General features: G+C 41.3%; 2 protein-coding genes across 11 annotated transcripts in view; one reads left to right on the plus strand and one right to left on the minus strand.

Moving 5' to 3' along the window:
• The window catches only part of gro (TLE family member transcriptional corepressor groucho), a 224,795-nt gene extending 206,281 nt beyond the window's left edge, over nucleotides 1-18,514 (plus strand). For 5 of the 7 annotated variants that reach the window (XM_033467812.2, XM_033467811.2, XM_033467814.2 and 2 more), the window contains 6 exons: nucleotides 3,037-3,225; nucleotides 6,303-6,521; nucleotides 9,723-9,790; nucleotides 11,321-11,596; nucleotides 13,302-13,905; nucleotides 15,011-18,514. In XM_033467812.2, the coding sequence (XP_033323703.1) occupies nucleotides 3,037-3,225; nucleotides 6,303-6,521; nucleotides 9,723-9,790; nucleotides 11,321-11,596; nucleotides 13,302-13,905; nucleotides 15,011-15,118 (1,464 nt within the window). In that variant the 3' untranslated portion in view covers nucleotides 15,119-18,514. The remainder of the gene's footprint in view (nucleotides 1-3,036; nucleotides 3,226-6,302; nucleotides 6,522-9,722; nucleotides 9,791-11,320; nucleotides 11,597-13,301; nucleotides 13,906-15,010) is intronic. The other 2 variants (XM_033467816.2, XM_033467817.2) reach the window with 2 other exon arrangements.
• A 1,406-nt stretch (nucleotides 18,515-19,920) lies between these two features.
• IntS3 (integrator complex subunit 3) lies at nucleotides 19,921-27,868 on the minus strand. 4 transcript variants are annotated; one of them, XM_076520776.1, is made up of 11 exons: nucleotides 27,447-27,860; nucleotides 26,904-27,028; nucleotides 26,430-26,811; nucleotides 25,789-26,350; nucleotides 25,512-25,707; nucleotides 24,937-25,102; nucleotides 24,319-24,864; nucleotides 24,131-24,224; nucleotides 23,687-24,054; nucleotides 23,028-23,601; nucleotides 19,921-22,879 (listed from the first exon to the last, which is right to left on the minus strand). In XM_076520776.1, exons 2-11 carry the CDS (start codon nucleotides 26,947-26,949, stop codon nucleotides 22,805-22,807), a joined length of 3,009 nt encoding a protein of 1,002 aa, XP_076376891.1. In that variant the 5' UTR covers nucleotides 26,950-27,028; nucleotides 27,447-27,860; the 3' UTR covers nucleotides 19,921-22,804. The 4 variants fall into 4 exon arrangements, with proteins under 4 accessions (XP_076376891.1, XP_076376890.1, XP_076376889.1 ...); XM_076520775.1 differs by having other exon boundaries at nucleotides 24,937-25,099; nucleotides 26,430-27,028; nucleotides 27,447-27,868; XM_076520774.1 differs by having other exon boundaries at nucleotides 26,430-27,028; nucleotides 27,447-27,867.
• Between the last annotated feature and the right edge of the window lie 77 nt (nucleotides 27,869-27,945).

Raw genomic sequence — 27,945 nt, forward strand, 5'->3', positions numbered from 1 at the left:
GACCTTTCTTCGAGGCTGAAGCGATGACGGTGTGCGTCATTGACTTGTTGTGGTCAGATAGGATTCGCTCACACGGTAGTTTTAGAGCGGCTCGAGAACGCCGCCCGCGGATGAGTTTATTTTCAGGTGTACCGAGCATATTCTGTTCCTCTCAAATAATCGCTCCTCCGCTCATTGGAAAAGCGACGCGCTCGCCAATTTATCGACGCTCCCTCTCGCGGTGTTCTGACATACCGCGACGATTCGGATACTATTCCGTGACACACGTTCAGCTTTCGCGAGGTTATGGTAGCGTTCTGTAAAGCGATCTGTTATGTTAACGTGCTCTCTCTCTCCGGCTGGTAGTAGACGTGTAATCGATTGTCCGCAGTCGTTTGCGAAAGTATTTGAACGAGCCACGTTGAAAATTTATAAAAATTGTCTCTTTTCTTTTAAGTGTTCACCGAACGTGTACGTAGACCGCAGGACCAAATATTTTCGTCGACGACTACACCTGTTTTTATTGTACACCAATGCCGTTTACTGTAAACCTCCTTTAGTTCGCTAGTACATTTAAACAAGAACAAGAAAGGGTAATGTAAAACCGTCCGACTTTGTGAAAAATAACGATCCGTTCACCTATGTTATACTACCCCTTATGAATTCGGTGTGTATATCGATTTAAGGTTAAGCTATCACGATTTCTGTTTCCTTTGTGTCAATATATGTGTAACGTGGTTACGTGAAAAAGACGAGGGAGTCGATGTACAATGTCCGACGTGTCGTGTAACCGACGAAGGCTCGGATAAACCGCATAATTAGCTGCAGATAAAAATGTTGCAGCAGAAAAGTTTCTCTGCAATATCCTTCGAATATCTCTTCGATCGTGGTAACAAACGGCCGACGGCCGTCTCTCTTGTAACTTGCTACGAAACTCTACGATCCCTCTTCATTTTCGATCGCCTAGTACAAGCTGACCGCTTCGTTGTACGTCAGAAATAAAAATCCAATACAGCGAATGATCTAGTCGAACTCTTCTGCACACGCGGTTGATGGTGCCAGTTTTTATTTTCTACAGGGTGTCCCAAAAATGTCTCGCAATCCGAAAGTGACGGATTCCTTGGGTCGTTTGAAGCAACTTTTTCCTTTACAAAAATTGTCTCCGAGGCACCGTTAATGAGTTATTAACGAAAAACAGTGACCAATGGGAGGCGAGCTCGGCTGGCGCGAAGCGGCCGAGACAGCGGCGCCAGCGGTCGAGGCGGTCGAGCCAACGGCGCCAGCGGTCGAGGCGCCAGCCGTACTCGATTCTGATTGGTCACCGTTTTTCGTTGGTAACTCGTCAACGGTGCCTCGGAGAACATTTTTGTAAAGGAAGAAGTTGCTTCAAATGATCCGAGGAACCCGCCGTTTCCGGATCGCGAGACATTTTTGGGACACCCTGTATTACCTAACCCCCCACCGTTTCCCAGCATCGCGTTTCTCGAACACCCTGTGGACAAGCTATTAGATCCACCAAAACAACGCTCCGTGCAGCCTCAAGATCACGCACATCTGTGTACACGAGCCACGTTCCAGATCGATCTATTTAACGTTACAATTCCTCGTTGTGACATCGCATCGAAACAAAAAAAAGCGATTCTCCTTTCAATAAAACATTTGCAATACGAATTCCTCTCTTTTTTCAACTCTGCGATCTATCGTTTACCCGTTTGTTCTTTTCAGAGTCACGTAAGCTCGGTTCGCGTAGGGTCGAAGGCGGTTCCATAGTGGCGCGATGGTATCAACAAGTTCAATATGTGCCCGCGAGAAACAAAGTCAAACACGATAAAAAGGAGTTCATAGTTTCATAGAATTCGATTGCCGCACGGAGAGGATGACGTCCGGGCTCTCTTTGTATTTATAAAGTACTCGAATTAGAGACGCTGGGGCTTCGAACCCTGGAACACACGTGCCTTTGCTTCGATTCCAATGTTTGATCGAACCGATACCTAGGAGGATGGCGATCGAAATCAGATATACCGTCGCTCGAGTATAGTTCATCGTGCGAGCATAGAGTTACGAATTCGATAGAAAGCTCCGAACAATCCGAAGGAATCGATCGCGCTTTCTCTGGATCAGAAAGGAAATTCAAATTTCACGCGATACAGTAACGTCTCTCTAATTGACGCCCAGATTGCGCACAAAAGTCGACAATTTGGGAAGAGGAGACACGATTATTCGAGCCTTGCGCCTCGTTTTCGTAGTCGTTGAGGATCGGTAATTATAAAAACGAGGCGCAAGATTCGAATGATCGTATCTCCTCTTCCCAAATTATCCAATTTAGTGGACAATCTGAGCGTCAGTAAGGGAGACATTACTGTAATTGGCTCGCAAAACGTTCGATTAGAAAAATCGTCTAAACATTGTCTAAAATAAACCTTCTGTTTATCACAAACGGGTAAGAATGATTCAATATTTCGTCATCGCTCTCGTCGTCGTTCATCGATTAATCCTGAAATAACCTGTATTTTAGCCGTGGTGTTCGCGATTCCACCGGAACATTTTCTCTTTTTCGCGAGCAGAACACGTGAAAATATCAGTAATGTCTCTCTAATTGACGCTATGACAATTTGGGAAGAGGAGACACGTTTATTCGAGCCTTGCGCCTCGTTTTTGTAATTGTTGAGAAAATAAATCGTATCTCCTCTTCCCGAATTGTCCCTTTTTGTGCGCCATCTAAGCGCCAATAAGGGAGACATCACTGTTACCTTGGAAACGAGAATCTCCGCTGTCGCGATCGATTTAGCGAAACTAAAAATTTAGCGGGTCTTTTACGCGAATGTCCGTCGTCGAACCAAGGTGCGCCGATTCGGCGGTAGAAATCGGCGAGCATATTTCCTCGCGCTCGATCCCGCCGGTAGAGTCCGTAGGCAATCGGAAATCGAGAAACTGCAACGATCGCAACAGATCCCGGCTGTGGTTGTCGTCGGTAGTTCCTAAGAAGAAAAGAACGAAGCCGGAACCATGAAATCTTGACTTCTCAAAGAAACTTTTCTTCTTTTTTCCGCACAAAAGGAGGCGTCATCACCGCACGCGAACGGCGAACACTCAGACCCACGTGAGAACGGCACCATGGAGAAGCTGAGTGCTCCAGGACACGCGGGACCGACTTCCGGCGCTGGCTCGGCATCCGTAAAAGACAGGCCGCCCTCGCGGAGCGGAAGCTCCTCCGCTCGTAGCACACCGTCTCTGAAAAGTAAAGATGTAAGATCTCGCGGATAGCAAGCTTGTTCGGCGACTAATCGGTCCGGTTCCCCCTCTGTCTTCTCTCTGTCAGTGAGTTCATCTTGACGAACAGCCTCGAATACCCATCCGACCGTCCGAGACCCGGCCGCGTCGCCTCGGTATTCGAGTTTTTTTTTCTTTGATCGCTCTCACGAGATATCAAATCACGCTACTTTTACTACCTCTGCCTCCCCCGCACACCGTCACCAGAGGTGACCGAAAACGAACGCTGAAATAACTTTGTGGGCTGTCGCAGGCACGCCGGAAATGCATTCTGCTGAACAACCCTCGAATACGCGGTATTGTTTCTTTAAAGCGGTCTCTCTGTTTTTCAGCCGAGCAATGAATTTTCGGCATCGTTTTTTATCGTTCGTCGGTCGGCCACGGATTTTACGATGAAAATCGGCCGCGTGCGATTCGAAACGATAAGAAGATTAGGCGAATTCAAGAGCGGTCGATCGGTCAAAGTGATTTTGTTGGAATTATTTAAGGAAGGGGCTTTTCGAAAACCATGCGGACTATTTTGATGTTGTATAACAATTTGTGGTCTGTTCGTTAGTTTTTGGATGGTATTCGTGGACAGTTATTAATTAAATTTGTGCGATGCTATTCGATCAGAAGTAGACTGTGATTTTGCGTGCAGATTTTTATGGATTGTTTTGTAGTCGTTTAAATGGTAAAACTAATTGTTTCTTCCATTATCGGTTCAAATACAATATTCCAAATGGTGTAGGAAAATCGTTGGAGTTTTTAGAATATTGTACCATATTGTTTATCATGAAATAAAAAGATACAATGAATGCATAAAATTTGTAGTCTGGCTATCGCACAATCATCTGTTTCGGTTGTCGAAAATAGAATAAAACATCTGAAAATAAGAGAAAAATAAGCAAACATGTAATACAAAAATGGAAAAAGCAGCATTCGAGAGACAAAATTTTTATTTCTGCCGTAAATTCTAAATATATCCACAGAGTTTAGCGGTAGATCACGACGACCAATTCGCGAAGAAAATCGTTTCAAAGCCCACGTGGTTATAAATTGTGCAACTCGTTGAAAACAGGGGGACCTTTCAAAATTGTCATCCGAGTTAGACTTTAAAGCTATTACTAGTTACACTAGTTCACAGCTGTCCAAAATTATAGAAATTAGACTGCGGATGTTTAAACGAATTTACATGTTCACAGGATTCACGGAAACTGGAATCAAATGGATTTTATGTTAACGATTTCCCTTCGTTAAAAAGACGTTGCTATTATTCTAATGACAGAACTGCTGTTTAGAGTACCTACCTTCAATATTCTTGAACGTTACATATGTTGTGTCAATGTCACCCACTTCCGGTGACTTTTAGAAGATTTTAGCTGTCAAGTTGTAGGCTTAAATCTGGATCAATGATTGTCCAATTCAGCGCGGACGCTTTAGAAAGTCAGAAGACAGAGATTCTATGCTTTTAGTAATAATAAAAGCAGAACTTCGCGCGTTCTACGAATGCGAACGAAACATCACACAGATCCAACACAAATTGAAGATTTAAATTGCTAGAATAAAAAGGATGACTTAAATTTGTTATTTTTAACTTTTTGCCACCATTCGAAGGCAATTCGGAGGCCACAATCGACTGTCGCGTATCCAGTACAATAATGTCTCCCTAATTCGCGCTCAGATCGCGCACAAAAATGGACAATTCGGGAAGAGGAGATACGATTATTCGAGTCTCATGGCTCATTTTTATAATTGCCTACTGTCAATGATTATAAAACGAGGCGCAAGGCCCGAATAATCGTATCTCCTCTTCCTAAATTGTTCCCAAATTTGACGGAAAATTAGGGAGAATTTACTGTACATAAATGTGACGTAACTTTGACAGAAGCTCTCAATAAATAACAAACGATGGCTACAAAACCTTCCGAAAAACTCACCGAACGGGATGATCCTGGCAACACGTGACAAGACATCGCGATCATCGAACAGCATTTTTGTCGATACGGAGCCGCAGCAACGATGTCTCGTTAAGCTACCAAAATTTAATCACGATGTTGAAAAACTCGGGGAGAACGTCGTCTATTTTTCCGAGGCTGTGTAGCAACTGCAGAAACATTCGCAGTCTAACGATATCCTCCCCTTCCCTCCGTTCGCCTAATCCGGACGATAACGACCGTTCGGAACTATCCAAATCGAAGAAATAAATAATGTAGCCGCGCCGCTACACCGCGCCGCGCCGAGAAACAGCGGGGCAAAATTCGCGGGAGCGGTGGTGAACGAAACGAGGCTGGATCCCGAAAAAGCAAATTCTCTCGGCGCTCGATTTTTCACGCGAAAAATGATCACGAAATGCCTCCGCAGCCTCGAAAACACAACAGAGATATTTCGGTGGTCCCTTTCAGGCGGCCCCGACGGGTGTGTATCCACCGACCCGAGCACACCGTTAAAATTTGTCGCTCGCGAAGTTACGATAAGTCAATTTACACGGGCGCCGGTGGAACTGTTCGGAGCCGCCGCCCCTCTGCTCTCATTCCTCTTCCTCTTCTCTCTCTCTCTCTTTCTCTCGTTTTATTACTCTCTCGCTCTCGCGTTCTATTTCTCTCTCGCTCTCTCGTTCTATTTCTCTCTCGCTCTCTCGTTCTATTTCTCTCTCGCTCTCTCGTTCTATTTCTCTCTCGCTCTCTCGTTCTATTTCTCTCTCGCTCTCTCGTTCTATTTCTCTCTCTCTCACTCGCGCTCTCTCTCTCTCTCTCGTTCTCTCTCTCTCGTTCTCTCTCACTCGCGCTCTCTCACTAGCGCTCTCTCTCTCGCACTCTCTCTCTCTCGCGCTCTCTCTCACTCGCGCTCTCTCTCACTAGTGCGCTCTCTCTCCCTCTCTCTCTCCCCCGCACAGTGTGCACCTCTCACTCCGTTCCTCTCTGACGAACCGGTGAACCGGAAACGCGCTTACGATCGTGGCAAGGATCGATACGTCTCGTTGCTTTCGCGTAAACTCGACCGTGAAATGTACAATTCCTTTCTCTGATTGCGCCCGATAATAAACCGGCGCCGTTTCGGACGGACCTCCGCAGATCGACAAGCCGGGTACACCTGTGGCGGCGGCGAGGGGGTCGCGCAGCTGTACGCCAACTATGGGCGGAATCCCTGGGCCCTTGGCATCGCGAGTCTATCATCCGCCATCGTCGCAGCAAACGCCACCGCAGGGCTATCAGGGTTTGCCGTCCCGCGGCAATGAGCCACCGCAATCGTCTTCGCCGTACAGCAACTTACCATACGCCAGGACTTCCATGGTATCCGCTCGGTCTCTTGATCAATCCAGTCCCAGCCGCCGGATAACGAACCGCAGGATCTCCATAAAGTTTCGCTACGTTTTCCAGGGTGCTGCAGTTCGCACCCTGCCCGTGACACGGGGACACTCCGGTTTACGCGCGACCGGACTGTGGATTTTTATGCATTTACGGCTACCCAAAGTTCTCGAGCAGCGATGGGAACACGATAGTTAGCATCCGTCTCCGGCAGTTGAGCCGTTTATTTTGAAAGTGGCATAAGTCGCTTTGTTTTGTAAGTCGATATATTGAAGGGTTTGCGTTTCAACACGTTTAAAAATATGGACGCTAACTTTCGAGATGATTTTCTTGTATTTGTTATCTCAGGATACTGATATTTTTCTCGGTGTAAATAATTTCGTATAAACATTAAAAAGTCACCACTTTTCATTACGGTGACTTATGCCACTTTCGAAATAAACGGCTCAATTGGGAAATATTATAGTCCGCTCGAATCTGCGCTTCTTCGTGACTTTGGTGGAATACGCGGTGATTAGTTAACTGATCTGGAAAGACTGATGTTGAAGGAAAAGTTGACTATATAGGGATTTCTCCCAGAAATGTTCGGAGGTTCGAATCGAAACCGGCGGATCTGAGAATAGTAAGCCGCGATTATTCGGAACTTGCGGCTCGTTTTTATAGAAACTCGGGGCAGTCGGTAAAAAAAGGTGCTAGAATAAAAAGGATGACTTGAACTTTTTATTTTTAATTTTTTACCATGATTCGAAGGCAATTCGGAGGCCGCGTGACGCGATTCGACGGCAATTCAGAGGCCGCGTGACGCGATTCGAAGGCAATTCGGAGGCCACAATCGACTGTTGCGTATCTAGTATAGTAATTTCTCCCTAATTCTCTGCGCTCAGATCGCGCACATAAATGGACAATTCGGGAAGAGGAGATATGATTATTCGAGTCTCATAGCTCATTTTTATAATTTCCTACTGTCAACAATTATAAAACGAGGCGCAAGGCTCGAATAATCGTATCTCCTCTTTCTAAATTGTTCCCAAATTCGAAGGAAAATTAGGGGGAATTTACTGTACCTAGCTCCGCAATTTTTCTTAACTGACTCAAACAGACCATTTTAGCATCGACGTAGCGATAAATTACTTAGACGTAAGACTAGCACGGGGAAATTCACAGCAACCCGAAATTTCGCATTTCTGGGAGAAATCACTGTAATCGGTGATAATCGACGGCCATTGGATAATTCCGCTTAAGGGTGCGAATGGGTTGAAGGAGCTATTAAATGATCAATCACCAATTTCCTTATTTGGTCCATTGTTCGCGAAAGCACGAATTTGCATAAACATCCGCAGTCTACGATAAGTAAAAGAACAAAAATATATGATGACTCGTAGCACAAGTATCAAGGTGAATATCAAAATTTAAAAAAGAGTGCGATAATTAAATCGTTCAAAAATGCTGGAGATTAACTATAAAATGCCATCACGTAATTACTATGGCGATATTTGTTGACCAAAAGTCAATATACTTGTTTCCTTGGACACCGTTAAACGATTCTCCGAACAAATTCGTCTTCCGACTGAAATTATAAAATCGATTGATCTGTTCCTATATTAAGCAACATTCGTGAAAACTTCGAGAAACATTGGCGAAACGTTTGAAATTATTTAAACGAACATTTTCCAAATCGCTGGATCGAGCGCGGCCGCGACACGGCTTTATCCTCTGGATTAATGCTGTCCAAGCTCGCTAAAGATAGATCGGACTCCTCTCGCTGCACTTCCATTGTCAAGAAAACCAAGAGATTAAGTATAACGTTATCCGCATCCGACTCGCGAATTCCACAGTTCTTTGTCTTTTACTATTTTCGGTGTCGTTCGCTAACAACGAGAGTAGCAAGGAAAGTCTAAAACTTCACCTGTGAATAATACAGGAGATTCGCCACGATTTTCCGTCAGCTTGCAAACAGAACTGGACAATCGCGAAGAGGAGACAGGATTATTCGAGCCTCGCGGATTATTTTTATAACTGCCGGATTGTCAACAATTATAAAAACGAGGCGCGAGACGCGAATAATAACTCTTCTCAGATTTATACATTTTCGTTTACAAGCTGACGGAAAATTAGGGAGAATTTTTCTAGGTTGCTATCACGTACACTAGCAACTGTATACAGTAAATTAATTAAAGTAGATTAATTAAAGATTAGAGCAATCTGAGAATATATATATAATGATATAATAATATATATATAATAAAATGAATAATCTGATTTATTGCTATCGTGCGGTGCAAGCAATAAATATATATATATTTATAATTGTAATATATAATATTATAATTTATATTTATAATTATAATATATAATAATATATTATATTATATTATTATAATATATAATATATATTATTATTATTATTATATATATATATATATATATTTATTGCTTGCACCGCACGATAGCAATAAATCAGATGATCCATTTTATTGAAACTTACGTCAGCGCGTCTATTGGTCGCCGCTGATCGATTACGATTACACTGCTGATTTTAATGCAAAAAATTGTCTTAATTATCTTGCACAATTGCCGAAACTGCGGAGACATTAATTTCTTTTCGTAATAATTTTAACCGGTCGTCGGTAACAGAAGAATAATTCTAAATTGTTTAAAAAAACTAGTCACGATCATCTTAGTCACTTCGGTCTCGTGAGTGCATAAAAAATATCAGCAGTCTAGTTACGATGCAAAAGCGCGGACGAGTTGTCAAGGATTGTAATATCAAATATGAAATTTCATACATTGTGTATACATATATTTCGCAACAGCGTCCAGAGACTTTATGAAGATCCGTGTTTCAATTCGAATAGAGGCGGATACGGTTCTCTCTATAATTGAGGCGAGATTACAGGTTTCTTTCATTTAATATGTACAATGCTCCCCCACATAATCACACTGGTTCTACTGCCGCGATTATATATAGACAGAGCAACGAATACGACTTTGCAGTCGTTCATCTTATAATAAAAGAACGGTCCCCTTTCGAAGAAGTACGCCGAAGATACGCAGCCTATAAAGCACAATTATTAAGGGGGAATACTGTATTCACGTTCTACGACCTCCGCATAGTGTTCGAACGATGATCACAACATCTGCATAAGTGTCTTCGCGGAACTCCATTCATTTCGTTGCCTGTTACAGCTCGGTTTCGATGGTCACGTAAGGATACCACCGGGTAACGGGATGAGCAACATCCCAGGCGGTAAAACGTACGTATCTGTTATTGTAATTATCGTCTCGAAGTTAATTGCAAAAATATACTTTCGCAATCGGACAGCATCGGACACACTTCCGAACGATCTGTTCGCGAATACGTGGTTATTTGAGACTGTTTTGCCTTTGCTTACGCGTATTAAATCTCGATCCGTGCCAAAAAAGTACCGTAAAATGTTTGTTTTGTAACGTTTATTTGCCATACGTATTTGTAGAACTCGTGGTAAACAATCTCACGTGCTGCGATTTAAGAACCGTCGGAAATATTTTTCTGATCGATCGAATTTTAGACATTTTATCCGGAGAAAGAAAAATGCTAATTAAACATTGTATATTTACGTGAAAATTGTATTTTTCCGTGAAAGTGAAACTGGCTTTGTTGCACTCACGAAAACGTGATAACTAGTATAGGTAACATTTTAATTTTCTATGCGCTGAATACAAATTGGAAAGTCGTCTTTCATCGTTCTAAGATTTTTAGTAATTGAATTTTATAACAAAGAGTCTTTACAACTTAATCAATTATTTCTATGTCAGACGTAATGGCTGTACGAATTATTTTTACGTAGAACGACTACGCAAACGCTTCAAAGTACGTTAAGTTGTTACAACGGCAATATTGTAAAGTGTTTCAATCAAGAAACACTATTAATTGTGTGATAGGGGAAGTTAAAAAATTGTGATAACAATTTCTTATACAGCGGGTCTCCCGAAATTGTGTTACTTCCAGGAATTGAGAGATTCCTGAGGTCATTTCAAGTAATTTTTTCCTTTACAAAAATCTTCTCCGAGGCATCGTTATCGAGTTATTAACGAAAAACGCTGACCAATGAGAGGCGAGCTCAGCTGACGCGAGGTGGCCGAGCCAACGGCGCCAGCGGTCGAGGCGGCCGAGCCAGCGGCGCCAACGGTCGAGCGGTCGAATCCCAGCTCAGCTGGCGCAAGGCGGCCGAGCCAATGAGTGGAACTGGGCTTCGTGCGCTGGTTGGCTGGGCCGCCTCGCGTCAGCCGATCTCGGCTCTCATTGGTCAGCGTTTTTCACCGATAACTCGTAAACGAAGCCACGTAGAACATTTTCGCTAAGGAAAAAGTTACTTCAAATGATCTCAGGAACCCCTTGTTTCTCAGAATCCCATAATTTTAGAAATCACGTGAACAACTAAAAATATATAACAGTAACTATACCGAATTTGAAGAACTTGTAATTCGTTGACAAAAATTTGACGCTAGAGTTGTATTCAAAATCTTTTAATTTACAATCATTGAAATAGCAGCGACGCATTCGTAAGATGTTACAAGATGCGACAGCGTTGCCTAATACTTCGAATTTTATCATCGATACATGTGGAACAGTTCTGCGTCTATTTCCGGTATCGTTGAAGCGGCGGCACGCGGAGTATTTGTTTCGGGGCACCGTTTCCCCGTGTAGATACAGTTCGGTGTTTCGTTAAACGCGAGCTTTTAAGTAATCGAAGGCATCGCGTTCTGCAACGACAAAGCCATTAACGTTTTACATTTCACCGCAGAGCAATCTCGTTCCACGCGAACGGCGAGGGTGAGATGCAGCCTGTGGCATTCCCCACGGACGCTCTGATAGGACCGGGAATTCCACGTCACGCGCGTCAGATTAATACCTTGACTCACGGCGAAGTTGTGTGCGCTGTTACCATCTCGAATCCGACCAAGTACGTCTACACCGGCGGCAAAGGGTGCGTGAAAGTCTGGGACATAGGACACGAGGGCGGTGGCAGTACCAAGCCTGTATCGCAGTTGGACTGCCTGCAACGCAGCAATTATATTAGGTCAGTTGTCTTATAGTTCGCCAACCGACCCTAATGAATTAACCGCATTAACCCCTTCCCGCGACCGTTATTTTCTTCGCTGTCGCGGTAATTAGAAGCTCGTTCCGTTCGATCATTCCCTCTGCGAAACTGAAAACTATTGGGTTGGCAACTAAGTAATTGCCGATTTGTTCAATGAAATAACAAATTTTTTTTTTACTTCGAACGAAGTTTAATCTGTAATGTATTTTCCATTTTGTTCGACGACCTTTTGCCATCTCTCCGACAACTTGAAAATTCCACGCTCGTAGAAAGTCTGATCCTTTTCGGCCAAAAACTGAGTTAAGTGAGATTTTACAGCGTCATCGTCGTTAAAAGTTTTACCACGAAGGGAGTTGTCCAGGGATCGAAACAAGTGGTAATCCGATGGCGCGAGATCAGGGCTATATGATGGGTGTAACATCGATTCCCAACCAATATCCATCAATTTTTGTCGAGTGGACAAAGACGTGTGCGACCTAGCATTGTCCTGCTGGAAAATGACACCTTTACGATCGACCAATTCCGGTCGCTTTTCCTTGACCGCTGCATTCAATTTGTCCAGTTGCTAACATTCGCGGATAATAAAAAATAACATAATAATAATAATAATAATTTTATAATATAACATTTACGGATATCATAAAAATGGGAGTGAGAGACATCTATAACTGAAATCGGCAATTACTTAGTTGCCAACCCAATATTTGTCGCGTGTACGCGCTTTCATCGCTCGCCGAACGACGAATATCTTTTATTCCACCATTTTTTTTTATTAACGATGAATATCTTTTATTCCGCCATGTTTTATCTTATTCTTATAATTCGCGAGCTGTACAAGACAAAAAGCTGTTCGAAAAAGTTCTCGAACAACAGCCACTTCTATAGGAATCTAATTAAAATAGGAACAAAATATCGACGAATCGTTTACAAAACTTTTGCAGTTGTTTAAACAATTAATAAATCCCGTGTCGCACGATAGATTCGGATGAAAAAAGTAACATGTTTCGAGACCTTTTCTATCTTGTATAATTTGCGAATTACAACAGTAAAATAAAAAATGGCCGAACATTCGAGGGTTAATTTTCACCCCTCTAAGAGAATTTACGCGAACAGTAACAAAATTGCGTAACACAAAATAACAATAATAATAAAATAAAATAAAGAAAGTTTCAAAATGCTTTGTATTACTTTGATCGTCCCTTGTAACTTAAAAACTAGTCCTACCCCCGCAATTTGATCGGACTCCTGGGACGGGCGACGGTTAACCCCTCGCCGTACTTTAACGAGTCGGACTCGTGGCGCAGATTTCTAGTAACATCCTATTAAACACCAATGTTATTCCGTTTTTTAAGCCGGAATAAAATTCTGCCCTCTTGCGATCAATACTTCAATCATCCCAGTAAACGTAAACTCGCGATAAATATAAATTTTCTTTTTTGTTCGAAGAAATTATTACAATCGAAAATGTGCTTGTCATTTTAATTACGAAGAAAATGGTACGGCAAGAGATTAAAATAAAAAATAAAGGGTCCCTCGAAAACACCGCGGAACTTCCGAAGCTTCTCGCGCGCGTTGTCCTCTCTTCCTGCCCCCGCGAACAATCTTCATCCCTGCAACGCGGGCGCCGGTTAAGCGGCGAATCGAATGAAAAACAAAAAAGGAAAAACGTTTGTTCGTTTCGTAGATCGGTGAAGCTGTTGCCGGATTGTAGAACGCTGATAGTCGGAGGCGAGGCGAGGCAGCTGATCATCTGGGACCTGGCCAGCCCGACGCCGAGGATCAAGGCGGAGCTGACCTCCTCCGCGCCGGCCTGCTACGCGCTGGCCATCTCGCCGGACTCGAAAGTCTGCTTCAGCTGCTGCAGCGACGGCAACATCGCCGTGTGGGATCTCCACAACGAGATTTTGATCCGGCAGTTCCAAGGGCACACGGACGGTGCCTCCTGCATCGACATCTCCGCGGATGGCACGAAGCTCTGGACAGGAGGGCTCGATAACACCGTGCGTTCCTGGGACCTGAGGGAAGGCAGACAGCTGCAACAGCACGACTTGAATTCGCAGATATTCTCCCTGGGCTATTGTCCGACCGGAGAATGGCTCGCGGTCGGTATGGAGAACTCGAAGGTCGAGGTCCTCCATGCATCCAAGTCGGATAAGTACTGCCTGCTCGTACACGAATCCTGCGTCCTATCGCTGCGTTTCGCGTCCTGCGGCAAATGGTTCGTCTCCACCGGCAAGGACAATCTGTTGAACGCCTGGCGCACACCCTACGGAGCTTCAATATTCCAGGTGTGTATGCCACTCGCGGCCCGTGTGCACGAATTTTCACGGATCGAAGGATTCCACCGGGCGCTCCGAATATTCACGACGGCGAAGGTATTCGCGTGCCCCGGCGTACGTAGACGTTGGCGCGAAAAATTTCTTGGACCTCGAGGTCGTATCGCGGAGGCTGTTCGACGGGCTCGCGTGCTTTCGGAGGCTCCGGGAGATTTTTCTCGTGCGGCGATCGCTTGTCGAATGACCGGTACATACGTGTTATGTACGGTAATGTCTCCCTAATCCGTTCTTTAATCATTTTTTCTACAAATTACACATCCGCGTCTTCTGTATACACTTCATTTCGATGCCGCGTATATGCGGCGCCCGTACCCACAGGTCGTCGAGTGGATGCCGCATATATGCGGCGCTCGGCGCGAAAGGGTTAACACTAGATTTACGGAGCACAAGAAACAGCTGTTTTATATTAATTTATTAAAGTAAAAATAAGACGTTCGTTCTGATTTTTAGCAAGCGCTAAATGTATATGCGGCGCTCGGCGTGAAAGGGTTACATACTTAAAATACTTTTATATACTATATAATAATATAATATATAATATATATATACTATATAATAATATAATATATAATATATATATAATAATAATAATATATATATTATATATATAATAATATATTACTATAATTATTATACTAAAAGTATAATTTTATTAATATTATACTTTTATAAAAGTATTTTAAGTATAAAATACTTATAATATAGATATATATATATATATATATATATATATAAAATATAGTAATATATTATTATTAGTATTATTATTATATATATATATATATATATATATATATATATATTATATTATATTATTATATATAGTATATATATAGTATTATTATTATTAGTATTATAATATATATATATATATATTATATAATAATATTAATATATACTTGTAATAAAGGATAAAATACTTGAAATAAGTAAATAATACTTAAATATTTAAGTAATCCACCATAAAGTAGAAAATGCACGCAAGAATGTGAATGAAAGTGAGAGAGAGAAGTTTTTGAATCGAGCTGATGTGTGTCCCTCTGAATTGTTGTTGCAGTCGAAGGAGTCATCGTCGGTACTAAGCTGCGACATCTCCGCCGACGACAAGTATATCGTGACCGGGTCCGGTGACAAAAAGGCCACAGTATACGAAGTGATTTACTAAGCGCACGCTATAAAGGACGTTCATGTTTCTCACCCTTTGCCGGAATCCGAACTCTAAAGAAAACCCGCGGCTCTCCCCGACCCCCTCGGCTCCTTTTCTCGCGGGAGAACCCGGGAGAAGTGAGACTTTTAGCAGCCTTAGGAACCTAGACTGTTACTACTGTGTATATATTAACGTACGAGGTCTATACTACGCTAGCGTTTTAAGAGGAAGAGCCGAAGACGAGACGGCGAGAGGAGAGGACGTCGGCGGGAGAGGACGACGGCGATCATTCGACGTGGCGCGAACGAGCGGAAGAAAAGAAGAAAACAGCAAAAACGAAAAAAAAAGAAAAAAGAAAGAGAGAGAAGATCGGAGGAAACGAACGAAGAGAAGTTATAAGGACTACGAGAGAACCCCGATGTGTGTGCCAGAGAAGCTGTATATGTATATTAGAGTTGCGTGTGCGTGGCCCGATTGTTACCGAAACGACGGTGTGATTTCCGCGGAGGAGAACGAACTGATTCTTTGTTTCGTGTGTACACAACGAGATTACGCGTTCTCGACGGGACACGTGTTACCGGGCGATAACTTGCATGCTCGTCAAGTGACCGGGGAAAGCCTTGCAACTGGTGATGCTAGATATGATTTCGTATAAATACCTAATTGTAAAATCAACGCACGGCCGGCGCGCGAGGTAGGCGAGAAATCCTGGCCGATGATGGCACGGTTCTGTCCGCGACGACGACGACGACGCCCCACCGATCTCGCTTACAGCCGGCAAAAATGATTCTCTTCGAAACTTTTTCAACTGTTTTGCAACCATTGTCCCCCCCCCACCCCTTCTCGCGCGTTGCTGCTAGGCGATAGCGACCTTACCGCCCGCTGCGCACCCTTTGAACCCTTTTCGAACGGCGAGCGGCCGGATGCTGACCCGCTCTCGGCGCGGGCTCGTTACAGTTTCCCACGGATAATTAGTAATCTCCGAGGAGAGTCGCGACGACAGAATAAACTGGAACACGTCGACGTCGTGGTGAACGGAGCTCCGCGACGATATTCGGTCTACCCCACCGGGCCCCCCCTCGGCTTCCGTTCATACGTCGCGAAAGGGTTCGATCGTTTAAATGTTTCGCGCGCGCACTCGATCGCGAATCGGTACGGCGCGATCGGGAAACATTACGGAGGAGTATATCGTCGTTGAAAAGACGCGTCGGGCAACGGCTGTTTCTACCTGAACGAGGAAAGTAAAAGACGCAAGACAAAAGCTGCACTACGGGGTGGCGCGCAGTGCTGTGTATTGTTTGAAACGTAAACTGGCCATGACCATTAATTTTAAATATATCGATTAAAAGTGATTGTCTTTTCTATTCGAGGATGCGCGGTGATCTCGTGATTAATTCTCTCTGAATTCTTTACAGTGAATCGCGTGATAAGGCGTTAAGGGGTAAGTAAATCGTTATTTATCTATCAACGAAAATCCGCTCGAATCGTTCTTGTCTCTTCTCGATTATTTCTGCAAACAGAGATTCTCTTCTTCGCCATGCGGTATCCGAACAGATAAATAACACGGTGCAAATCTTTTACGCAGTTTCTCGCTTTTCGTAGATCGTCGGTTAACAGGAAACATTATTATTATTATTGTTATTATTCAGTGATACGAATTCTTCGGCAAATGCATCAAGATCCGCGGTCTGGTCACAAAGTTCCGTGCTCGGTGTAATAATATCGAACAAATCCGAAGAAATCGCGCGAATCAAAAGCAAGTAAATTTATCGTGAAATTCTCTTCAAATTCTCTTCTTTCAATTTTGTTTCATAGGACGATGAGAAAGGCGCGGAGGATGAACGCAAGCCGACGCGGAAAACGTGCGGTTTCTCAATGTCTCGAATAAACGCATCGTTATCAGACCGCCGATCTCTATGCAAGATTATAATTTCTCGAAGAAGGTTGAAGAACGAGGTAGCAGTTACTTGAATTAAAATAAAAATAAAGCAACAGTGTCTTAAAACTCTTCCGATATATACACTATATATATTTTCTTCGTTGATGCACAAAACCCGCAGCCTACTCGTTGTACAATGATAAATAATAGAAGAAAGTGATTCGTTCGATTTTGCGGACGAACGAACGGCCCGCGATTCGGGCGGTGAAACTTATTAGTGCGATTATTGCGCGAAACTTGAGCGGGCCCGTGACTGCAACGACGTAACGAAGTTTCCTCCTATTCCGTCTGGTTGGGTGATGCGTTGCATGATAGACGCGCGCGGATAACATGAAAACGCTGACCACGCCGAATGCAGGCGATCTTAAACGCTGCGCCGGTGCGCCGCGCGTGTATCATTGAATTCGATTAACCCCCCATAGCTGCTGTGCCACATCGAGATTGGCAAAGGATTTTGAAATGTTCGCGAGAGAGAACGATGGCTCGCGCGCGCGATGGATGCTTCGAACGTTGAAAGTAGAAGAAAGATTCACAAGACCCACGCGTTCGTTACCAAATAGCGTTTAAAATACAATCTCCTTGTCAGTGCTCTCTTATTGTGCTTACGAAACACTTTTTAACCGCGAGACTAAGCGCGGTTTATCCGAACGTACGTATTATTTTTCAAGTGTGGGAACGCGGTTGAAATCGCTGTTTCCCGGTGAATAATTATTACTTTCGATGTTCCGTTCACGATAACAGTTTTCGAATAGCTTTTTAGGCATTTCGTCAAGAAATCGAAACCGAAATTTGTAATTGATTGCTCTACGGTTTTGAACGTTTTAGTAACAGCGATCCTGTGACGTAATCACAGCGCTAAATATAGTCTGTATTGTATAGAAGAAATGAAGTAAAAAGAGAGAGAGAGAGAGAGAGAGACCGGAAACTGTAAGTTAACTTTCGTGTAAACGCAAAAATAACTGTAATTATTTCGCTTTCGGTTTCTTCCGACTACGTAGTTGCATTTTCTACGACGAATTGCAACTTAAAAAGAAAAAATATGGAACGTTCGAGTCCTATTGTGAGCATAGTTGCAACTATTTTCTTGCGTCAGATTTTACTATAAAAAAAAAAACAAAAAACAAGACGTATTAAGTTGTATTGCGTACGAATGAGTGTAATTAATGAACAAAACTCCTTGTACAAAATTCTTAGATACGGACTTGGATAGATGTAATATCGAGTAATGAATAAAAAGTCTATGATTTATTCGCAAATGAACAATCAATTTTTCCATTGTAACAACGTCCGTTCGCCAACGAAGGGGATTCTTGTGTTTATTTGCTTATAAGACATCCTCAAGTGAAGTTTCTTATTCTTAAATTGACTGTTAGTTTAGTATATGTGTCAACGATAATAAATAAACCACAGGTTCTATGCATTTATGGTTAACGCGGATGTGTAAGACACAACCAAATAAATGAATTTAATATGAACGTAACAAGGCTCTGCGTTATTTTTACACCTGACGGTCACAGAATTGTTGAATACAATTTTTCGGAACATTGTTCTCAAGTATAACGAACAAAATGTTTTCTTTTTTTTTTTTAGAAGTTCGTAAGGAAACTTGCCCAAAATGCGCGAACTTAGGAGAACATCCGAAAACTATGATTTCAAGCGCTCGAAGATGTCGCTTTTGCGGATAAAAATTATTGTAATGTTTTATTATTATTATTTCTATTATTTGTATTACTATTTATTATTATTTTTTATTGTAACGTTTCATATGGCATCGCTTTTAGTTGCGATTAAATCGTTAATTTCTGCACTGCCAGTTCTTGTACATTTACAACAGAACGTTGTTCTATTTGACTCTCGTTTTTTGCAATTCGTGCAAAAAATTCAGTGGATTAATTATGTGCATATCAACATTTAACCTCTATCTTTGTCGCGAATCTATGACTCAGTCCTCCAGCTAAGATAGAATGCAAACTAACGATGTGCAAAAAATCAGGATTCGATCTTTTTAGTCATCGCAATATGGGACAGAGGTGATCTTATTAAAAAAACAACAAATTATAAATATTTTCAGTGAGTGTTGTCGAATAATCTGACTTATGATCAATAATGTTATTATCTTTAATCGGTGCTTCAGTCAATTACTTTCACAACGCAAACTGATTTTTCAATTAAGTGTGCATCGAGCCTCTTATTTCGTAGGCTATCATCTTCCCCATAGAATGTGATTACACTTAATCCTTAAGTGGAGCATTAGGATCGTTGTGACCCTATGCGAATTTATGATGATTATTTAATGTGTATTGACGTATCTATTTGATCATTTACATAGCACTTTATTATAATAAAGGGGAATGCATTCCCGTGTTCCCGATGCTGTAAAGCAAAATTATAATTTCTATTTAGTAACTTGATAACAATTAATATTAATTGAATTACCCAAGTAACAAAATATCAATATACTTTTCTCTTCTTTCTAATATCTACTTCAGTGTTCGATCAAATTGTCCCGAGAAAATATTGTTTATACAAAATTGCTACATTTCCAATAAAAAATAATATATATATATATATATATATATATATATATATATATATAATATATTCCCGTGTTCCCGATGCTGTAAAGCAAAATTAATTTCCATCTAGTAACTTGATAACAATTAATATTAATTGAATTACCCAAGTAACAAAATATCAATATATTTTTCTCTTCTTTCTAATATCTACTTCAGTGTTCGATCAAATTGTCCCAAGAAAATATTGTTTATACAAAATTGCTACATTTCCAATAAATAAAAAAACTATATTTATTTCATCAGTATTTGCACGTACACGCGAGGATACACGATGGAAAGGAAACGAAGAAAAATAGGAAACGAACAACAGGAATTAATCGTCTTTACTTCCGGTAAATTTTCGATGTATTTACATTTACGTGTATCTGTGTGTACAAGATCGTTAAAAACATTAAATGTTTATGCTCGCGTTACCATTATATATTCATGTATTTACATGTGTATTCGTGTGTACAAGATCGTTAAAAACATTAAATGTTTACAGGTCTATTTTTGTATTGCCCAACGCATCGTTTCGCACCTATTCATCCGTGTTTATGTTTCGTCTTCCCTTTCTCTCTTTCTCCCATACACGTTCTCGCTTACTTCGTTTCATTCTTTCCTCTTCTTATTATTCCTCTTATTATCGTCACGCGCGCGCGCACACACATACAACACGCACACAAACACACACGCGTTCACACAATCTCCTCCGCAACACATTTTTAAATATATTTCACATAACACCGCAGTTTATGTACAAGTAGAAAAGACCTAACAACAATATCGACTATCACACCTTATACACCATCGTAAATGGCTTTTACACATACACGTAATCGCGTATCTAAAAGACACTCTTACCGATTTGACACGCCCAACTTTACACCATGTTTGCGTTTTGTTTGTCGACGCAATTAGATTTCCGTATTTATATCCGTTCAATAAAATCAGCTGGATCGTGCGGATAATACATACTCGCTTTGTGGGGAAAAATAAACTCAATTTGCTTCTTTTCTTCGGCGGATCATGGTCGTTGCGCGCACAAGCGGTTCGCGCAACGAATGAAACGCCTCGGGCGATATTTCCAGATTTAAATGGAACTTCGTACACGCGAAGACTTTTCCTACTTTCTCACGGCGTGACCGCGGGCAGTTTACAATTTCCGAGAGACGTTTAACTTGTGGAAGTATTCATCTACTTCTTGAAAAAAAAATGTTTAGCTGAACATTTACTTAACAGTGACTTTTAAAAATAAGAAAAATACGAGAATCTGTCGTCGGGAGAAGAAAAAAGCGTAGTTCGTCTTACTTTCAAAACTACCTGACAGTCGATCCGTAATTTTTAAAATGTTTAACAAGTCCTGCATCATTTTGGTTGAAAACGTTTCGGAAATGTGTATCCTACAATGGTTAGAAGAAAATATCTGATCCACGTGTAAGAGTTCGATAAAACCTGGAAAATGCAAATCGAGTAAATTTCCTTAAATCAGACGTTTCTGCCATCATCGTCATAGAATCGTGCGCGCGGTCTTGCCGTTCTCTCTGGTATGTACAAACTATAAAATACATAACGCAGCTACTTACGTTGTAAAGTAACCAATTTTACAGGAAATGTACAGAGGTGAACGGTGAATTCTTCACGCATTACATGTCCTTTTTAGGACTTAAGTGTACATGACGCCTGGTTCTATACTCGTTGGAAGGTGTCTTTGTACAGATAGACAAAAAAGAAAAAATTAATGTATCCTAAAAATAGATAGATACACGTTAGACAATGCTGAACTCAATGTGCGAGACTTTCGTCGAAATTTGTGAATCGCTTTGAACGATTAGAATTGCGCGTTTGCGGTTAATGGCAACATACATATAACCAAGTATGTTTCGCGTGAATGTAAATACATCGTAAAGGTTGTTTAAAAAAAAAAAAGGAACGAGTTCGTTAGCGTCATTAGTCGTTACTCTTTCCTCACGCGTACATCAAGCGATTCGACCATGCACGTAAAACGTTTGTAGCAGCGTAAAAAAGGTTCGCTAAAGTTCAGACAGAAAAAAGAAAAAAATTCTTCGAAAAAATGAAAAACTCGACAACCTTCCATCGTGCAAAATATAAAAATTCTTGCGTCCTCAGAATGATTATGCTTACTAAGCGCAGACGTAAAATACATTTGGTCGTAAAACTGTACGCTTCTTGCCGGAGTGAGGGCGTCCTTTTTATACATCCTTGTCCTCCCGCGAGAAGGTCCTTAATCCTAATAAAAAGCTATCAACGATTCGTACAAATTGCGTTCACAGATTTTATGGCAACAAAAGTAACCATCTTTTTTTTTTTGTCATTTCCTCTGACGTTAATCATAGTTAATTGTGTGAGACGCGGAGTCCGATATTTACCGTATAACGAACAGAAACAAAAAGTAATGAATTTGGACAATAGGTTCAATTAATACCATACCAGTCGGAAAATTAATAAACATATTACTAATAAAAACTAAGCACAGTCGTGCCTGTTTGTTACATTTTTCGTCCGTCGTCAGACTCGTAAGATGGGCGACGAATATCTCCCTTGCTAGAGATAAAACGATCACGGAGACAAGTTTTGTGTCGCTTTACTCCCGTCCCCCCCAAAAACCCCTTGTTTACAACGTTGCCAGATTCAGGGTTCCTCTCTTAAATTCATGTGTTTATACATTTAAGAGTATATCAAAATAATTTAATTCGTGACTAGTCTTGCCTCTCGGTAACTTCATCTGACAGACACACCGATAAAATCCCTTTCTTTCTCTTTACAAGTTCGGTACGAATCGGAATGCCTAGAATACACCGATCTGTCCCGCGAACAAGTCCCCCATCTGTCACATATACGTTTACCTAGAAAAGCTATAACCAGTATTTATAAATTTCCCTCTCGTCAAATATCACATGCATTCTAACTACGTTTCGTGTTAGAACGCGTTCGGCACAAATAACGAAATTAAATGGAAATAGAGCCTGGCAACGTTGCCTATACATCGTGTTTACGAAATACGTAACAGGGTCCTTATTTATCGGTATGGTCTCGCATTCACTCTCGGACGTACACTATATTTACAAGTCGCGCTAAATATATCTATTATGTATAATATATACTATATTATCTTACTATTCTTAAGGCTAGTTTAGCTTGCTGCACACACGTGACGTGGTCCATGTGACATTTGAAGACACTGGGTGGTCAGTCGCTGTCGGAGCCCACTGCATTTATCTTTTTTCTCTTTTTCGCTTGCTTTAAATTTACGATCTCCTCCTCCTGTATTCAGAAGATTACAAATGATGAAAAACATTTTACACTTCGGTGTAACTAAGCCACGATTGGCGTTGAACAAAAACGTATGATCGTGTACTCTCATCGTACATAGAAGTGACTATATGTATTCTGTCGAATTTTTAACAATTACCTCGCTGCTGGATGTACTGCCGATATGGTACCGAGGAAGTGGCCTTTTCGAGGTAGACCTCTCTCTCGTATTAGCACCAGTTTTTCTGTGACCTCCTTTACCAGCGCCTCCGCCACCTCCGGTCGAAGCTGCCGCGTGTTTTCTTGCTGAACTCGTTGGCGGGGGTGGAGGAGGTTCGTTTTCTTCATTTACTTCCGCTAGGGCAAACAAGTCTCCGTAACTTTTCCTTAAAGAATCGCTGCTGGCCGCTTGCGCTTGTTGCAGAGCTCTCTGCATCCCTTCGGAATGGTAGAGCTGTAGTTCTGATGAAGACGTGCAATGTTGTCGCAATTGATCCAGATGGCCAAGAACTTGTTCACCAGACGGTGGACCAGGTTGTTGATTGTGCTTTCCACCTGATCGTTTCCGTTTATTCGGACTGGTAGCCGGATACCGCGTACTCAACAGATTTGCAAGTAACTCGCCAAGTTTCTCTTCGTAATCGCGACACCAATAGCGCAAAGCTGCTACAACGAACATGTCGCCATCCACATTTTGTCGTGCAAGCAATTGTCGGAGAAGTTCTAATGTTGGCCTGTTAAAAATTGTTCAGATAACATGAAGAGTAAATATAAGAAACATAGAGCTCAGTTTATAATTTCCACGTGTGGTTTACTTACTTTTCTTGTTTAAGCATAAACAATATCGAGGTCAGCGCTTCCGCATGATCACGAAATTGCAGTTTGGGTAAAACAGGCAGCACATAATCAATCGGGAAATCATGGGCAGAAATTAATTGCCAGAAACAATATTGTTCGAACGTTTCCCAATTTAAGCTGGCTGTTAATAGAGACGTAAACGATTCCTTTTTTAACATCTTCAAGTGTCCCTGCATTATTTGACAAACTAAATCTTGCAGTTGGCAAGCGTCGACTGTCGACACAACCAAATGCAAGAGTTGAACATTCCCTAGCGCCACATTTTGAAACTCCATGTATACATCAGGCACAAGATAACACAGCATGAATATGTTGTCTTCATGGCAGAGCTAAAAAATCATACGATAGGTTGAAATTTCGTTTTCCCTTTAAATTGTTTTATTAATAAAATTTGAGTTCGCATACCTTTAAATCTGACACTAAACACGCGTCTAACTTCTTTTCCCGATGAGTGCAAAAGTCTTTATATACAGATGCTTTAACATCATTTAATACGTTACTGAAACAGGAATTATTAATGAATAACAAAAATGATAAATAATATGTTACTTTTACATTCGTGTACATTTACATTTAAATGTTACTACACCAACCTTGGTTCACCTTCTCGTTTTTCCTCTTCTCTGCCCCAGACTTTTAAAAAGTAAAGTAACAGGTACCCTATCCTTGATTGAACAGTTTGCAATTCTGCAAGTACCCGAGCTAAAAGTTTCCGCCTATTGTCCTCTTCTTTACACAACTGAAATTGATTTCGAAACATAACAAACAACGGTGTACTTATACTATCAGTCAAAGTTTCTTCATTTAAATGATCCGTTGGAAATATTTGGGACGTAATTTGTGACGATAATATAGTTGATATGCAAGAAGCCAATGCTGGTATATTTTCTGCGTCGATTTCATCTTCCACCACCATTTGCACTATCCTTTCCATTGTTTGACACCTCACTTCATTGTCCGTTTCACTGTGCAAGCTTTCCACAGCCGTCCTTAATTCTTCTGGTTCTAAAATTATGTTTAATTGAGAAGTAATGTCTACTTTTTTCACCACACAATTTGCGTTTTTTTGTTCATTCTTTAATTTCACATTCGCCAACGGAACGTCTTCTTCATCTTCCTCTTCAACTTTAGTCACTATCCTGTAACGAAAATTGCATTTTGCCAATTTAACACATCGCATAACAATTTTGTTTTAAAATTAAACAACTTACCTCAACGGCATTTCTTCCTCTTCATCACTGAACGCTGGTTCTGGATCTTGACTCACGTGATTATTTTCGGCTGTTGTACTAGATGTAATTTCCAACGGCGCTCCTGGTGTAAGATCCTTACTAAGTTCCTCCATTTTACCTGAATATATTGGAACCTTATTTCCTGCTTAAAAAGATCATGCAAAAACCAAAGTTAGTAAGCATTTAAAGTGCTAGAAGCTCGACGAAACTGTGAATAATGTCTGTTAAAAGAAAAGTACAAAAGATGAATTATGAATTGTGTTTCAAAACGATGATTAAAATAATGATGTATTAACCCATAAACTTTCATATGAATACAGATTTCTGTATCTCCTTTCCTATTTAATATGTACATGTAGCACCTATGTATGATATTTACATTTACAAAATATGTGCACTCACAGATGTTTACATGTAGGCGTGATATTAAGTAATGCATCAATAATGCAATGTCTACAGTCACGTATCATTGTCCAGTAACGTGTTAGTATTTGTGCGGTATTTTATAATAATCTACAATAGAATAAGCGTGCAGAAATTTATAATAATTTTACCAGGATCTGCATTAGGTGGTAAACAAAATTCTTTAAATGTTTCTCTTATTTTGCTTCTCAGTTCGCGATCTAATTTCGGACTATCAAATAGAGGATAGAGACTCGGTAGAACACGTTTCTCCAAAATTTGTCTTAACGACGAGAAAATTCCGTTTCTCACTTTCTCTGTTAACGGTGGATAGAAGTTTGGTATTATCTGCAAAAGGAAGGAAGTATCAATAAAATCTTACCGAATTAAAATAACTGCTGTACAAAGAAAATTAACATCTGTTTTTACCCTGCATAAAAAGTCTAATAATGTGGCAGTGACAGGTGGATGAGACCTCATAGAATTGTGCATAACAAGAATCGCAGGTTCAATGTTCATAATGTTATCTTTCTCTGGTTCAAAAAATAACCAATCATAAAATAAAGCCAATTTAGCATTGCTTGCAGCCACAGTTGATGTACAAGTGGTAAATAACCATCCTATTACTGCCCATCGCGGTATAATATCTGAACACAATAACTCATTTGTTGGATGAATGACACCAACAATAAATCGTATAAGATCACATCTTAATGATTGTGACTCAGGTGTGGCCAGGTACTGTCTTTGAAACCAATCCTGGTAACGTTTATGGTTACCAAAACGCACTTGACTTGTCAAGAATACTAGTTTCCTTTCCATGTCCGGTGTAAGCCTAGATTGCAGAAACCTCCTAGAAGTTCGAGTTTGTAAAAGTTGTAGAACTCCGCTGAAATTTGGACACAGAGTTTTTGGATTGAGAAGCATATCCTTCCATAGTGCTTCAAATTCTGGAATCCTTGCTACATTTTGCAATAAACGCACTAAATCTCTAAGAATATAAAATATTATTTAGTAGTCGAACCTAGTTGGTAAATGGTAACAATTGTTAATAAGCACAACTTATTTACCTTCCAATAACTAAACAATCCACCATACGTTCCCTGATCAAAGATACTGTAAAAGTAACTTCTTTCTGACGTAAACCAGATAAATGAGGTGCATTATGGTCTTCTATTAATCGCAAATAGGTGTACACTATGGATGCTACTAAAAAAGGAAACTTGTCTAGCCACGGTCGGTTTTCTTGAAATATATCTAAAAGAGCGTCGACCAAGTGCAAATTTCTTGGGGAAATATCACCACCAGCCGCGTGCCTCAACAAACTTAAACAAAGATTATCCACACTAGCTACACTGGTTCTTATCATTTCCCTCACGAGCCATAGTAACTGGCTTCTAGTCACATCGTTCAATCGCAGATATCTTTCAAGTACTAATTGATTAAGATGACCTAAAACAATTGCAAGACCGTCTCGTGTTATTAAAGTCAAGTCTCTGTAACTTTTCGCAGCACTTTGAGGATCCGTCAGAATAACCACTAACAATCCCAACGAGACTTCTTCGTGCGTTTTGTCTTTGCACACTGCATTGTTTAGCGTATCGTGGGCTTCTTTTTCTGACAGACCCGCAGTCAGGTTTTGAAGCACTGTGTAACATCTTTCAAATTTCTAAAAAAGAGCAAAACAACAAGGTTACTACGGTGGTTCCCAACAACGCCATAACATTACTTATTTCGAAGATCGACTTAGCAGTCAAAAGAAACAATTGTGTTGCTAAGAAAACACAATTGCAAATTTCAAAATACGTTATCATAACTGAACCTATTTCGTTAGAAATATTGAAACGATAACGTCGACGATGCGCGTTCGCATTACGTCAGATCTATTAGAATTCCGAGGATTGCATTACAGGCGTAACTGACACGTATTAATTTCATAATTATGTAAATTATTTGAATATTGCCGCTAAGACGCGTGGTTCGACATGTGGCGCCGCGCGGTCAGCGACGTGCGCGACCGTCGCAACAATGGCGGAGCCCCTCGCACCCGATACGTATCCAGTGACTATTTCAAATATTTATGTTACCTCTTCCAAGTCGTCCTTATTCTCTATGCAACTCGTGCTGAGTAGCCGGGACGCGGGAGTTTTCGTTTGTTCCATTGTTGCTGGCTGATCCGCAGCCGTCCCGTGAACGTTATTCCAGGCTCTGTCGAGCCCTCAGCCCTCAGCCCTGTGCCCCTGGCCGCTTGTGCTCGCCTCCGTGCATCGTGATCGTCTCACTGCCTCCTCGTACTCTGTCTCTCTCTTTCCCCACTCTTCGTCTCTCGCGCGGTCTCTTCACTCTGTTTATTCCTTGCCACGGACCTCCCCGACTCCCAGAACAGTTCCGATGCGATTGCGCATTGATACATGCGCCTCTTCGCTTCTCGGCCTCGCTTAGTGACGTGTGGTCCCCACCGCTAACGCCAATCACCGCGCGGACCAATCGCAATCCACCAACCCGTACACACTGACCGACATTGGTGGGGGTACCGTAGAAAAGTATGTGGTGCTGCTTACAGGAACGTATTTATTAAGGGTGCGC

The sequence above is a fragment of the Megalopta genalis genome, chromosome 4 (assembly GCF_051020955.1).
Source record: "Megalopta genalis isolate 19385.01 chromosome 4, iyMegGena1_principal, whole genome shotgun sequence".
Taxonomy (NCBI): Eukaryota; Metazoa; Arthropoda; class Insecta; order Hymenoptera; family Halictidae; genus Megalopta; species Megalopta genalis.